Below are 14,622 nucleotides of genomic sequence, written 5' to 3' on the forward strand. Positions count from 1 at the left end.
TTGTAACAGAATGGGTGGCACGGTGGTTAGCACTGCTACCTCACAGCTCCAAGGAGCTGAGTTTGATTCCTGGTTTGGATCACTGTCTGTGTGGAGTTTGCACATTCTCCCTCTGTCTGCATGGGTTTCCTCTGGGTGCTCCGGTTTCCTCCCACAGTCCAAAGATGTGCAGGTTAGGTTGATTGGCCATGCTAAATTGCCCCTTAGTGTCCCGGGGTGAGTAGGTTAGAGGGATTAGTGGGGTAAATATGTGGGGTTACAGGGATAGGACCTGGATGGAATTGTTGTTGGTGCAGACTCAATGGGCTGAATGGCCTCTTTCTGCACTGCAGGGATTCTATGATAAAGATTAAGGAGAATAAAGCACTAAGTCATGATGTACTACCTAGTTTAAAGTTTGTCACAAGTAGGCTTACATTAACACTGCAATGAAGTTGCCACACTCCGGCACATGTTCAAGTACATTGAGGGAGAATTTAGCATGGCCAACACACCTAACCAACAAGTCTTTCAGACTGTAGGAGGAAACCAGAGCACCTGGAGGAAACCCATGCAGTCACAGGGAGAATGTGCAGACTCCGCACAGGCATTAACCCAAGCCAGGAATCGAACCCGGGTACCTGGCGCCGAGGCAGCAGTGCTAACCACTGTGCCACCATGCCACCCTACAAATACAGCTGGAGTTACTCACAACCATATATTTGAGAGATTTGGTAAAAGCATGTATGTTAACATGTAAATATCTTTTCACACAGTCACCACGCAAATAAAAATATTAGGAATAATTATAGAATTTGCCTGCAATATACTGTGCTCACATGGCTTTCATTGTTCAACACAGGATGTCTAGCTAAGCAGATGTGACTGATTTGGTAGGGGAAGTACTAGGCAAAATAAAAGTGCTGCAATCAAGATCCACCCACAATGAACCAATTACCCTATCTGCAAATAACATCCATGACTTATTGTACAAGTCATAATAGCACTTTGCTTCACAAAAATGACACCAGAAACCTCAACTTCACTTTCCAGTCATGCTGAAAAATTGCACCATAACTCGCATGATAGAAAAGAGATAGTAAAGTTAACAAAATGCAGAACCTCCTGAAAGAAAATCCATTATGACTGTTGAAAACATGTATGGGAAGGAGACACCCAATTTGGCAAGCTTTACCCTACTATAAAACACTGTTTACAATGAAGCAATTTGAATGCTCGAAGGTCAATTTTCTCAAGTTATAAATTCAAATTTCCTGACAATAAATGATAGAAAAATTTCAATTTCTGGATCAAAATTAAACTCATGGGTTTTACTGTACATGCCAGCATCCCAAATAGATTAACACATAGGATGCGTGGGGGAAAAACACTTTAATTCTTAACCTGCGGACAAGTTCTCCCACTGAAAATACAAAGTGACAACAGTCTCGATCATCACAGAAGACTTCGAATCATGTTAATGTACTTCATCTGACCCAAGAGCTCCAATCCCAATTTTATAAAGAATAAGCAAGAGCAGATTAACTAAATTCAGCCACATCTCAGTGAGTGATCTTAGAGAGCATGTAATGAAGTTCATGAAAATTAGTTTGCAACTTGGCCAGTCATGCACACTGTTTTATTGTAGCAGTTCTAAAGTTCCAGTTAATGAAAACTTAGCGGAAAAACTTGAATTTACATATGGCCTTCTGTGTATTGGGCAGAAGAGATCAAAGTAGTTCTGCATAAAATAGTCTCTCAACATAGCAATCTCGTTCTATGCACATTAGCTGCATATGGATATTTCATCCTTTCCAAAAAAAAAACAGCAAATATTTCTTCCATCATTGGAAAGGTACCCATTTTCTACAAAGTTACAAGCATCCTTTACAGCACTTTGAATAACTCCATGTTTTTCTTTTACAATCCTGCCTGACAAAACATTTCAAATATTTATCACTTCTTAACGAAGTGCTTCCTGGCACTGGTTTGCAGCTTACAGCTCACTAATTTTCACTTGTGTCCTCTGGATTTAATTTCCTTGCTTTGAAGTCATCTACAAGTAGAATACTTTCCTTCACCATTCCCAACAAATCTTTTCCTCTCAATGTCATTTGGCTCTTCACTGGATGTATGACTCCATAGGCACCAATTACTCTCCTGAGCATCTTGAATGTAAACATCAAGCTATTGAATCACCAAGCACATCACAGCTGAACCTATTCCTCTCCACTCTCCTTGCATGGGTCATTAATGAAACGTGACAACCCTGGTTCCCCATCTTAAATCAAATAGCATCATCTCACTGAGATAAGATAACTCTTAACCCCGAGATGGAATTTGAGATTTTGTTACTCACCTATTGAGCCATTGGCATAATCTCAGAATGGAATGCATCTACATCCTTAAACATTCTCTCCCTTTAATGTGTACAAGGATCAAGGAAGTAGCCTATTTCCAGATCATCACCGACACATAAATAAATAAAGTGACAATGCATGAAACTTTCTATCACAATTCTATCACACGGAAACTCTGAGGCAGTGGACCATTGTAGCTCCCGAAAAGGAAGAACACATGTTTATCCAAAGCAAATTATTTACTTCTCGTTTCTCTTCGCAGATAGATCAAGACTGGTAATAGTAAAGAACCTGTTTTGGGCGAGGGAATCATTGTTTTCTCCTGCACTACTTGCAAAGTGTTAAAGGAGAGAGAAGAGTTCAAGAAAGAGTGACATGGCTTAAAATGCAGTAAAGCCATTGGCAATGTTCCTTTGAAATTAGCAAAGAATGGTTCAACAATTATTTTAAAAAATGTATTAAGCCTCTCAGTGATGAACATTTATCGTGTAGCTTTGAAACATGTCAACTGTTCGCAAAGTAAGCACTATCACAAGATACTTATGGATGATAGTCATTCAGCCTATCTTCAATCAATCTATCCAAAATGGCCCATCATCGCTATACCTAACCATTCTTGATTCCAGGACTTCGCCATTTCAAGTTTGAACACTGTGTGTAGTAACAATAGTCCTAAAATTACCTTTCACTATTTTAAATACATGGCATCTTATCTTTGTTCCACAATTTAAAGTAGCACTCGGATTAACTTTTCCCATTCTTACAAGCCTGCATATGGTCATTATTTCCAAACCTCCTTTGCAAGCTGAAGTCTGAGACTCTCCAGTTTTTCCAGGAAACTCAGATCCCTGATATTAGAAATCAGACTCCTGGCACTGCACCCAGTACTTGAATAGCTGCTTTGTTTTTCTCAGCCACCAGAACAAGATAGTATTCAATGGGCGATTGGGCCAGAGCATTGTAGAGTTTGGTTATAATGTCCACTGCTTTGTATTCTGTTTTGGCTAAATAGTTAGCACTGTTAATTGTTGTGTATTGGGTGGACAAGTTGAGTGTCAAGTCTACCAAGTCTCATAGGTCTTTATCCAATTTATTTTATTCACCCAATTTTCTTTGTCTTGTGAACGGATGAATTAGGAGCAGAGTCATTAATGCATAAGTCTCTCTGGTACAGAGGGATCTAGATGTCCTGGTACATGAATCACAATATTAGTATGTCAGTATAACAGGAATATAGGAGCAGCAGTGGGCTGCTCGGCCCTTTTGAGTCTGCTCCGCCATTCAATCAAATCATGGTTGATCTGGTGTAGTCTCAGTTACACCTTCCTGTCTGCCCTCCCCTTGACTCCCTTGTCAAAAATCTGCCTTACTCTGCCTTGAATAAATTCAATGCCCTAGCCTCAACTGCTCTCTGGGGAAGAGATTTCCATTTGGTGACAATCCTCTGAGAATAAAAATGGTAGACCTTTTGTTCTTAAAACCATGTCCCCTAATTCTAGTCTCTCTGAAATTGGAAACATTCTTACAAGCCTGCATATGGTCATTATTTCCAAACCTCCTTTGCAAGCTGAAGTCTGAGACTCTCCAGTTTTTCCAGGAAACTCAGATCCCTGATATTAGAAATCAGACTCCTGGCACTGCACCCAGTACTTGAATGGCTGCTTTGTTTTTCTCAGCCACCAGAACAAGATAGTATTCAATGGGCGATTGGGCCAGAGCATTGTAGAGTTTGGTTATAATGTCCGTTTCATTAATGACCCATTTAGCCCCTCAAGCCTGCTCCACCATTGGAAATGATCATGAATGATCCGATTGTGGCCTCAACTCTACTTCTCTGTCTATCCACCCCCTTTGACTCCCTTATGAGTCTATCTACCTCTGTTTTTAAAATATTCAATGACCTTATCTCCACCGCTCTCTGGAGAAGGTAGATCCAGACTCACGACCCTTAGGGGAAAAAAGTTTTCATCTCCATCTTAAATGGATGATCTCTTATTTTTAAACTCCATTAGGGGAAGCATCCACTCTGTTAAGTCCACTCAGAATCCTTTATTTCAGTACAATCACCTCTCATTCTTCTAAATTCCAATGGGGACAGGCTAATCTTTCCACGTAAGAGAACCCTCTTGTTCTAGAAATGAGCTGAATGAATTTTCTGAACTGCTTCTAATGCAATGATGTCTTTTCTTAAATAAGGAGATCAAAACTGTATGTTGCAATCTCACAAATGTCTTCTACAACCATAGCAAAAAACCCCTACTTTTATATTCCAGTCCCCTTGCAATAAACACTCCATTTATCTTCCTAACTATCTCCTTATTTGAGAAATGATTGAACTGCGTGCATCTAACACAATTATGAGGAGTTTCACTCAACTCATTCCTGGGATGAAGGACCTATCTGTAAATCAAGGTTGAATAGGTTGAGCATGTGCCCATTTGAGTCGAGAAGAAAGAGAAGTGATCGTATTGAGTCACACAAGATCCTGAAGGGACTTGATAAGGGAGAAACTGGGAGAATGTTTCCAATTTCAGAGAGACTAGAATTAGGGGACATGGTTTTAAGAACAAAAGGTCTACCATTTTTATTCTCAGAGGATTGTCACCAAATGGAAATCTCTTCCCCAGAGAGCAGTTGAGGCTAGGGCATTGAATTTATTCAAGGCAGAGTAAGGCAGATTTTTGACAAGGGAGTCAAGGGGAGGGCAGACAGGAAGGTGTAACTGAGACTACACCAGATCAACCATGATTTGATTGAATGGCGGAGCAGACTCAAAAGGGCCGAGCAGCCCACTGCTGCTCCTATATTCCTGTTATACTGACATACTAATATTGTGATTCATGTACCAGGACATCTAGATCCCTCTGTACCAGAGAGACTTATGCAATCTCCCTCCATTTAAATATGTTGCTTTTCTACTCTTCCTGCCAAAGTTGACAAGTTCACATTTAACCACGTTATACTCCATCTGCCAAACTTCATCCCGCTCACTTGACCAATCTATATATTTGAAGATTCCTCATGTCGTCTTCACATCTACTTTCCTATTTATCTTTGTCTCATCAGCAAATTTAGCAACCATGAATTAATTGATAGATTGTAAATAGCTGAGGGACAAGCACTGGTCCCTGTGACACACCATATTACATCTTGTTAAAAAATGACTCATTTATGCGTCTCCTGTTAACCAATGCCTATCCAAACTAATGTTACCCCACACCATGCACTCTTAGATTTGTTATTTACTTTTTTGAAAACACAGTACCAGTCACCTGTTAAATATTCAATCACGCATCACGTTATTATTCTTTGATGCACAAAAGCAATCATTTTCCTTTCCCAACCGTATAACATTGCATATGAATTGAAGATTATTCAATCAAAAACTTTTTAAATTTCCAAAAATCTCCAAAATATTTATTTAAATTTGCTGCAAACAAATTTTCCTGAATTACATATCTCAAACAAGGTCTTTGCAGATTCTTTCTTGCAACAATGTCAAAGTCTCATAACCAATGGAAATGGGTTAAGGTCTGCAACCAAAAACCAAAACATGGAAAGGAAAAAGGTCAGAAAAAAAGTATTCCTATCTTTCAATTAATGAGTTGGTCCCTTTCAGGTGTCAGGCTTGATTCAATGTTAGCAATCTGGACTGAGTCAGCAAGTTGTGGGTTTAAGCTCAACTCCAGACACTCGAGCACAAAATCCAGGCAGACACTTCAGTGCCATAGAGGGAGTATCACAGTTAACAGTATCATCTTTCAGATGAAGCGCTAAACCAAGCCTGTGTCTGACCTCTCAAGTAGATGTAAAAGATCTCATGGCACCACTAAAAATAGTAAGGAAGTTTCCAGTGTCCTAGTCAACATTTATCCCCCATAAACACCACCAAAAACAGGTCATTTATCTCAGTATTGTTAGCAAGACCTTGGCTGCGTCACAGTGATTACACTTCAACAGTACTTTGGCTGCAAAGGACTTCAGGATATCCTGAGATTGTGAATGGCACTACATTAAAGCAAATTATTTGTGTAATAGAGGGAAAAAATAATTTGTATTTATTTGGTATCTTTCAAATGCTCACAACATCCCAAAGTGATTCACAGCATTTGAAGTGCACTCTTATGTAGGCAAACTACATAGCCAATCTGTACAATCAAGATAAGTGACCAGTTAATTTGTTTTGTTGCTACTGGTTGAAAGAGAAAAATACTTGCATTTACATAGTGCCTTTCATAACCACAAAACGTCCCAAAGCTAGAGCTACAGCTAACAAAGTACTTTCTCTTACAGCAGTCAGTCTGGGCATAGCATACTCCCATAAACAGCAATATGATAATGATGTAAACTGCATTTTGTGACATGGATTGACAAATATTGGTCAGGATATCAGAGGAAACTCCCCTGCTCTCCTGGAAAATAGTGCCATGGGATCCTCTGAAAGACAGCAAGGCCGATAGCGCAGCTGTAGTGCCAGTTTTGATTTTTATGCTCAAGTCCTGGACTGGAACCCACAACCTTCTGATTCAGAAGCGAAGTGCTGCAACTGGGAGCCACAGTTGACAGAGGAAACGTTGGCTGAGAATAGAAGATCTCCCTGAACTTTGAATACTTGCTAGAGCCATTTTATGACCATCTGAATAGGGGGGTAGGGCTTTAGTTTAATGCCTACTGTGAAGGAAAAGGTACCTCTGACAATGCAGTAAGCATTCAGCACTACACCAAAGCAGTGGTTTAGACTAGATCGTGAAGTTCTGGACTGGGCCTTAAACTCTCAACCTTCTGACTTACGATGCAGGGTGTGCTATCACAGTCAAATTAACACTTTTTTTAGCATGTGCAGTAATCACCAAGCCAGGCAACAGCTTCCACAGTGGCTATATGGAACTCTCTGAGCCCTCTACTGAACATCATCGAGGGCACTCTTCACTGATCGTGAGTCATTGATCAAGTTACACCCCAGTTGCAGTCCGGATTCCCTACAAAGCCCTAACTTGTGTCAATTTGCTGCTCAAAATCTTTTGGTCAGTGCGGAAATGGTTGGGAAGTGCCCAATGTTGGCATGGCAGATTGAAGCTGGGTGGACAGGCAGTGGGATCTGTGATGAGGAAGTTTTTAAACTTGGATCCATTCCTATTGTCATAGGGTCTCTGCTTTTATTCCTTAACATATAGCCGTATAGGCTGGTGTGATGGGAGGTCAGCAACAGGTGGATTGGTAAGATCCTGGCGTTGCATCAGACTTGGGCTTATGTAAACCTTCTCCAAGAGTTTGCTTGTTGCAATCGTCCTCCTTATGCGAGGGGGCAGGTTGTTACTCAGTCCTGAGAGCCAGGGGAGTCAAATTGATCAGATGACATGCATTGTTGTGTTGAGCTGACTTATCTACAAGACTGGTGTAGGAGGAGTTGTACCATAACGGTACACAGTACTCTGCAGTCAAGTAGACGATGGCAAGAGCCGAGTGGTCCTTAAGGTTTGAGCATCTGCACTCCATGAAGAGCCAGCAAGTTTGCTGAAGAGGTTGTTTAGACATGGAATAACAAAGTTACAATTGTCATAAGGGCAGTTTTAATAGTACCAAAAATACAAAATCTAAGTATAGCTGTCACAATATCTTCAAAATGGAGCTGTCAAAACGGAATTAAGAGGGGCATCTTTAAATAAAATTATACCAGTCTGGTATGGTAAATTATTTTCAATATTAATGTTGAAACCATCTGAACATGTACCCTAAAGATCGTTTCTTACAGCTTAAATCGGTATGCAGCATAGTATTTCTCACCCAAACATTCACCAGAAATAAACTGCAAACTGTTTTTCCAAACATTTCACCTATGCTCAAAAGATTTTAAACATAAGCTAGCTACTCTTCTGTTGCTGTCTATCCGCTTATTTCTCATCACTCTCCACTCATTCCTCATCCCTTTCTCTGTTACGGTAACTGTACTTGGGAGAAGCTTATTTCATACTCCTCTGATGCCTAAAGTTGCCTTATCAAGGATCTCCTCCAAATATGGCGTTGCCTCTCCCTTTGTTACTGCGTTTGCATTTAGTGGAGCCACATCAGGACGTTCACCACAGTGACATTGCTTCCTCCTTTTACGAGGACTGGGATGGTTCTGATAGCTGCAAAACACGAGTTCCAGTGTGGAATTCACATTTATATTGCAAATTCCACAAGCCATAAAAATGGGCACGGTCATTATTAATCGTGAAATTAGATTGGTGGGGTGGAAATTCCTTGTCTGACTATACAAGAAGCGTGCTGGCATGAAAAAAACACCCACCTCTGCCAGTTAGTTTCCTATATACAGTGTGCTAAGACACGGGGGTGATTATTTAAAACGCGTTCAAAGTTGGAGTTGCTATGGCCAGAAACACAGTAAACAAACTAAAGCAATCTGGCTGCTAATTTTGCAGCAAGTTCGAACAATCTCTGCTGCCTTTCGAAGAACACGGTACTTAAAAGGGAAGAAGCTACTTCCGTATCATAGTGAAGCCAGAATCATCCTACTGCAGAAACACATGGGATATGCAATTACTACGATTTACATTTCAATAGCACTCATTTACGTGTTTAAAATGCATTGAAATAAGTTTTGGGGCAATGGGCAGCAAGTGAACAACAAAGGTGGTGAGGCGGAAGATAAAAGCAGCAAGGTCAGAAGGGGGGCAAAAGCATGGTCAAAGAGTCTCCAGATCCATCAGGTGGCAGAACACCAAACCGGCAGACCAGATTAGTATCGTACACCCACTGTTGTTTCATATCATGTTCCATTTAGGGGACGGGGTGGGGGGAAAAGTCACTCCGTTCGTGCTAAATTAGTAACTCTCAAGTCGCTTCAATGATAGTATGATAAAATCATTTACCAAACTAGACAGCCTACCCCTTAATATCCAAAAACAAAACGCTGTGATCCGATTTAGAGCTCCAGTCTCCAGATACGGATTTGCAACAGTGCAAATCACGAAATTAAGTGGGTTTGCGAACAGGCACCTCCCTCACTGCATTTACCCAAAACCTAATCTCGAGAAAAAAAGGACAAATTCGTCATTCAGGACGCTGTTTACGTAAAATAGATTGGAACTGTAAGTGTGACGCACGGTAAATTAAGAACATAAGCACCACGGCATGTGTACATTATACACGTGAAGGTGGCAACTTACTGCAGCGCTCAGGCGCTGGGTAGGAAGACACTCAGACTTCAGAAGTAACTTATTTTTGTGAATTAAAACTCAGCCGGTCACGTGGAGTGGCTTCCGCAAGGGCCGGCCCCGCCCCCCCTCTATTGTGATGTCACGGAGTTCGGCTCCCCCCCCCCCACACACCCCGTGTTCCGGACCGCGTTGACGTCACAGGGCTCGCGGCCGACACGGCATTCGGAGCGGCCCCGCGTGCCGGACCTGTTGCAGCCCCCCGGGCCGCGAGCCGCTCCGAACACCAACCGTCACCCCCCCCTCCTCCTGTCAGAGAGGCCAACCGCCGTCAGACAATACACCCAAATTAAAAACTTTCCACACACACACCCACCCCCCCCCTCTTTCCTTTTGTTCTAAAGCTTTTTAGCCGTGTTGAGAAAAGGGACAAACAAAAACATCGCACACGGGTTTTTAAAAAAAATCATAATAGAATTTCCTGCCCCCTCCATAAACTTCAGCAAAGACCTCCCGCAATGCGTCAGATGTTGTTTAAATTACACTCCAGTTTGTGTGTTTTTGTTGTCGTTTCCCCGAGTGCCACATGAATGCTGACGGTGGTTTTCTACCGATTCAGCAATTTGACAAGTTACAGATGGACAATAAAGAGAGAGGGGGAGAGAGGGGGACCCAGCCCGGGCGCGCGGGGGGGGGGGGGGGGGGGAGGTTTGTCTGAGGGTCTGGTGAAGAGTGTATGTGTATATAGCTGATCGAAGTCGCTGCAAGGAAGCGAGTTTGTGTAGTGTGTAGTGAACGTGTCACCTTCCTCATTTTAAAACACTGCCGTCTGCCCAGTCAGAGGTCACCCGCAAATCCAAAAAAGAAACTCGCCCGGGGGTGGAAGGGGCGTCATGAAGAGAAACCTTTTTCCAATGGAAGCCTTTCAAACATCTGCAATCTCTCTCCATTACCTAAAGGCCCTGAATAATTCACATCCGCCGACTGCAGACAGTAACCCTTTCTTTGAAGAATGGTGGTTTCGGCGCGCGGGGGGGGGGGGGGGGGAGGAAGGAGGTGGAGAATGCAAACATTACCACAAGATTACAGCGTGACCATGTGGCAAGCAACAAAACCGGAAAAAAATGAATTACCCTATACACATTTCTTAGCGACAAAGCCTAAAATAAAGCTGCGGGTTGAGAGAGAGAGAAATGGTGGAAAATGTAGTCCAGATGTAAAAAAAAAGGGGGGAGGGAGGTGTGTGGAACAGAAACCTGCTCGGAAATAAGAGTTCAACAACAAGGCAATGCAGGTTGCCATTAATCTAAGCTGAACCAAACGGTGGCGACAGATAAGATCCAAAATGGGGGGCAAAGCAGGAGAGAGAGGGGGGGAGAAATCCTCCAGGGGAGTGTGTGGCGTCGCTGGATCAGCAGGCGAAGAAAGTATTGGGGGGGGCGGGGGGTTTGAAGAGAAAGGGATCGTTTTCCTTTCCTCTCCCGATAGAAACAGCTCTTCCGACTACAACAAACAGGCCGGATCAACAACCACCAAATAATGAGATGTGATCCGGTAAAAGGAACGGGCCAGACTGTCACCGAATCTCTCACACACTCCTCTCTGTAAACAGCGACATCAAAGAGATTACCAATTAAAATAAAATATATATATATATATACACACACACACAATCATTGTTCCTGCGGTTGTGAAAATAAAACGACAACCGTACAAAGGAGGGGATACCTTGCAGTATTTGCAGCCAAAAATCATAAACAAAAAAATGCCTCCCGCGAAACGTTGAAGCCTGGCGACCTCCTTCGGGGGGGGGGGGGGGGGAGAAAGGAAGATTAAAAAACAACTTCTCAAGTCACTTACTAATCTTTTGTGAATTATATTCCTCTTGGGTCTTTCTCTGGTCATCCTGTTGTCCCAATTTTCTTTGCGAAGAGGAGAAAATTCCACATGAATCAATCTCGTCGATGTGGATAAGCCCTGGCTGCTCTATATTTACAAAGCTCCCTCTCCGTGCTTGCCGTGCCTGCTCGCCTCTTTTGATTAAATCCGAAGTTGGGAGGGAGGAAAAAAAATAAATAATTCACTTCAATAAAACATTTTTTTTCGAAAAGAAAAGCTCGCCGACACCAAGTACAGTTACTGCTCCCGAGCAACACGAAGTAGAAAAGAAGCTACGTGTGGTGAAGTTACATCTTGAATAAGAAGAAAAAAACATGGGGGAAAGAGAAGGGGGAATAAAATAATGTAGTCACGTTCTGTGCAGAGACAGACAGAGTCTCAAACACACACACAAGTCAGGCTCATACTCGCACTCCCACCAATCACATCCCTTTAACTTTAAATGGCTACGTTAGGACGCTCCCGGCCACGCACACTCAGCATAGCCCCTGCCGGAGAGCTCAAGAGCTGCAGTATTTAATGGCTGGGACTTCCTTTTTACTCTCTCTCTGTTTTCTGTCCTCTTTCTCACATCCAACCCTCAGTAGACCCATCTGTGTGCACACTCAAGAAGAAGTACAACTAGAAAAACTTGCATCCACACAGCGTCTTTCACAACCTCAAGGTATCCCCAAACACTCTACAGGCCAATGGGGTACTTCTTATTGAAGTGTAGTTTGGGGAACTGCACAGCAAGGTCCCATCCACGTGACGACCACCAGATAATTTATCTTCCCTGATGCTGGTTGAGGGAAAATAAATATTGGGCAGAGGAACCTACCCTTCTTCGCAGGTGGCACAGTGGTTAGCACTGCTGCCTCAAGACACCAGGGACCCGGGTTTGATTCCCAGCTTGGGTCACTGCCTGTGCAGAGTCTGCATGGTCTCCCCCTGACTGCATGGGTTTCCTCCGGGTGCTCCGGTTTCCTCCCACAGTCCGAAAGATGTGCTGGTTAGGTGCATTGGCCATTCTACATTCTCCCTCAGTATACCCAAACAGGTGCCAGAGTTGGCGACTAGGGAATTTTTACAATAACTTCATTGCAGTGTTAATGTAAGCCTACTTGTGACACTAAAAAATAAACTTTAAACATCCAACCCTCAGTATACTCATCTATGCACACTCAAGAAGAAGTACAAATAGAAAGATTTGCATTCGCACAATGTCTTTCACAACCTCAGGGTATCCCTTTACAACCAATGGGGTACTTTTTAATTGAAGTGTAGTTACGGGAAATGCACAGCAAGTTCCCACTGATGTGATAACGACCAGATAATTATTTTCCGTGATGCTGGTTGAGGGAAAGTGTATTGGGCAGAGAGCACCCTGCCCTTTTTCAAAGTAGTGCCACGGATTTTGTTTTACATTCACCAGAAACAACAGACAGGAACCTCATATTAATGATTCATCTAAAAGATAGCACCACCCTCAGTACTGCACTGACTTGTCAGCCTAGATTTCTGTCCTCAAATCTCTGGTGTGGGACTTGAAAGCACAATTTTCTGATTCAGAGGCTATGACTGTTGCCACTGAGCCATGGCTGACACCTGTAACTTCAAAGTATATTACACAAATACTGCACCCAACTCATTCCACGTTCCAAATATGAGGCCTTGCCTGCTGCCAAAGCTAATCAGAAAATTGCACTGCATCAATTTTTTTTTCATTACAAGATTACAGGTTCCAGAATGAATTCAGAAAATTTAGGCTACCCCCTTCTGATGGGAAGCAGAAAATCAACTGGGAAATCAAGCAGATCAGGATGTGTAAAGTAGAATGACAGTTTAATGTTTCACGTTGTATATCTTTCACCAGCACACAAATAAATTCAGCCTATGGTCATTAACTTTGTTGAACTCAAGTACAATGTGAAAAAAAAGTTGAGTGACTGCCTTTGGAAATAAATACACAAAAATGATGGTGACAAATTGCTGATTTAAAGAGTGTTAAGAATTCATTATTTGCTCAGGTTTCAGACCTGACTTGTATGAGAGACCAATTATATTCAAGCCCAATTTTGTCCTTGTTCAGTACATACACAGGCACACTTTCCAGGGATAACTTTTATTTTGATAATGCAGAACAGCTCTAATAAACAGCTATTGGGGACATTTAGGGCTGTGTTTCCCCCACTAAGTCCCATACATCAGACATGTTATTACAGGATGTACCAAGCATAAGTCAGCAACTAAACCATAGACCAGAATTCTGAGGATGAATTGCTGAGCCTCCTCTAAAACTGTAATCATAGAATCCCTACAGTACAGAGTGAGGCCATTCGACTCAACAAGTCTGTACCAACCACAATCACACCCAGGCCCTATTCCCATAACCCCATGAATTTACGGTGCTAATCTCTCTGATGCTAGGGTCAATTTAGCTTACCATAGCCAATCAACCTAACCCACACATCTTTGGACTGTGGGAGGAAACCAGAATACCCAGAGGAAATCCACGCAGATACAGAGGGAAAGTGCAACCTCCACACAAACAATGACCCAAGGCCAGAATTGAATCTGGGTCCCTGGCACTGTGAGACAGCAGTGTGCCACCGTGCTGCTCAGGTCGATGTCTTCTTTCTTATTCACTGGTAACTCAGCTGGAGTAAGGTGTTTGACATAAGTAGAATAAAAATTAAAATAAAATCATAAATTACAAATAAAATTGCCATCATGATATTAAGGGTTATCAGTAATAAGATTTGGTATTGACACACATAATGATAATAAAATCTTACCTGACCCTGTTTGTCCACTGGCTGGCAACTGGAATAGTTCAAGCACTCTCCTTAGTCCCCACATGAAAACATTTCTAGCTTGGATTATGCCTTTAGTTCCACAGTAACCTGAATTATTTCTACAATACATTGAGGTTCCAATTAAAACAAATAGTGGTAGATGTATATTACTGTTTCTATTTCACAAATGTAAAAACCCATAATTTACTAACAATTTATAAATGTTGACAGTATGTGAAATGATTAACAGCATTATTTGCTTCAGTGAATTATTGTTTTTAATTTCACTACAGCAAATTATCATGTTGGAAACAGGAAAATTATTGACAATCTTCATATGGAATAAATATAGGTTCTTACATCCAATGTTACATAACTGAATTCTCATGTATCTGAGCTGTGACAGATTTTTGCACAGGTGAATGAATGGCTCACTTTTATACTCAGATG

The 14,622-nt window shown here is 42.0% G+C and overlaps 1 protein-coding gene across 2 annotated transcripts in view; it reads right to left on the reverse strand.

The window, feature by feature from the left end:
• LOC144511281 (protein Jumonji-like) overlaps positions 1-11,819 on the reverse strand; it is a 444,126-nt gene extending 432,307 nt beyond the window's left edge. Inside the window, exon 1 of one of the 2 annotated variants that reach the window (XM_078241463.1) lies at positions 11,357-11,819. In XM_078241463.1, the coding sequence (XP_078097589.1) occupies positions 11,357-11,401 (45 nt within the window). In that variant the 5' untranslated portion in view covers positions 11,402-11,819. The remainder of the gene's footprint in view (positions 1-11,356) is intronic. The other variant, XM_078241483.1, reaches the window with a different exon arrangement.
• Between the last annotated feature and the right edge of the window lie 2,803 nt (positions 11,820-14,622).

Source organism: Mustelus asterias, chromosome 2, assembly GCF_964213995.1.
Source record: "Mustelus asterias chromosome 2, sMusAst1.hap1.1, whole genome shotgun sequence".
Taxonomy (NCBI): domain Eukaryota; kingdom Metazoa; phylum Chordata; class Chondrichthyes; order Carcharhiniformes; family Triakidae; genus Mustelus; species Mustelus asterias.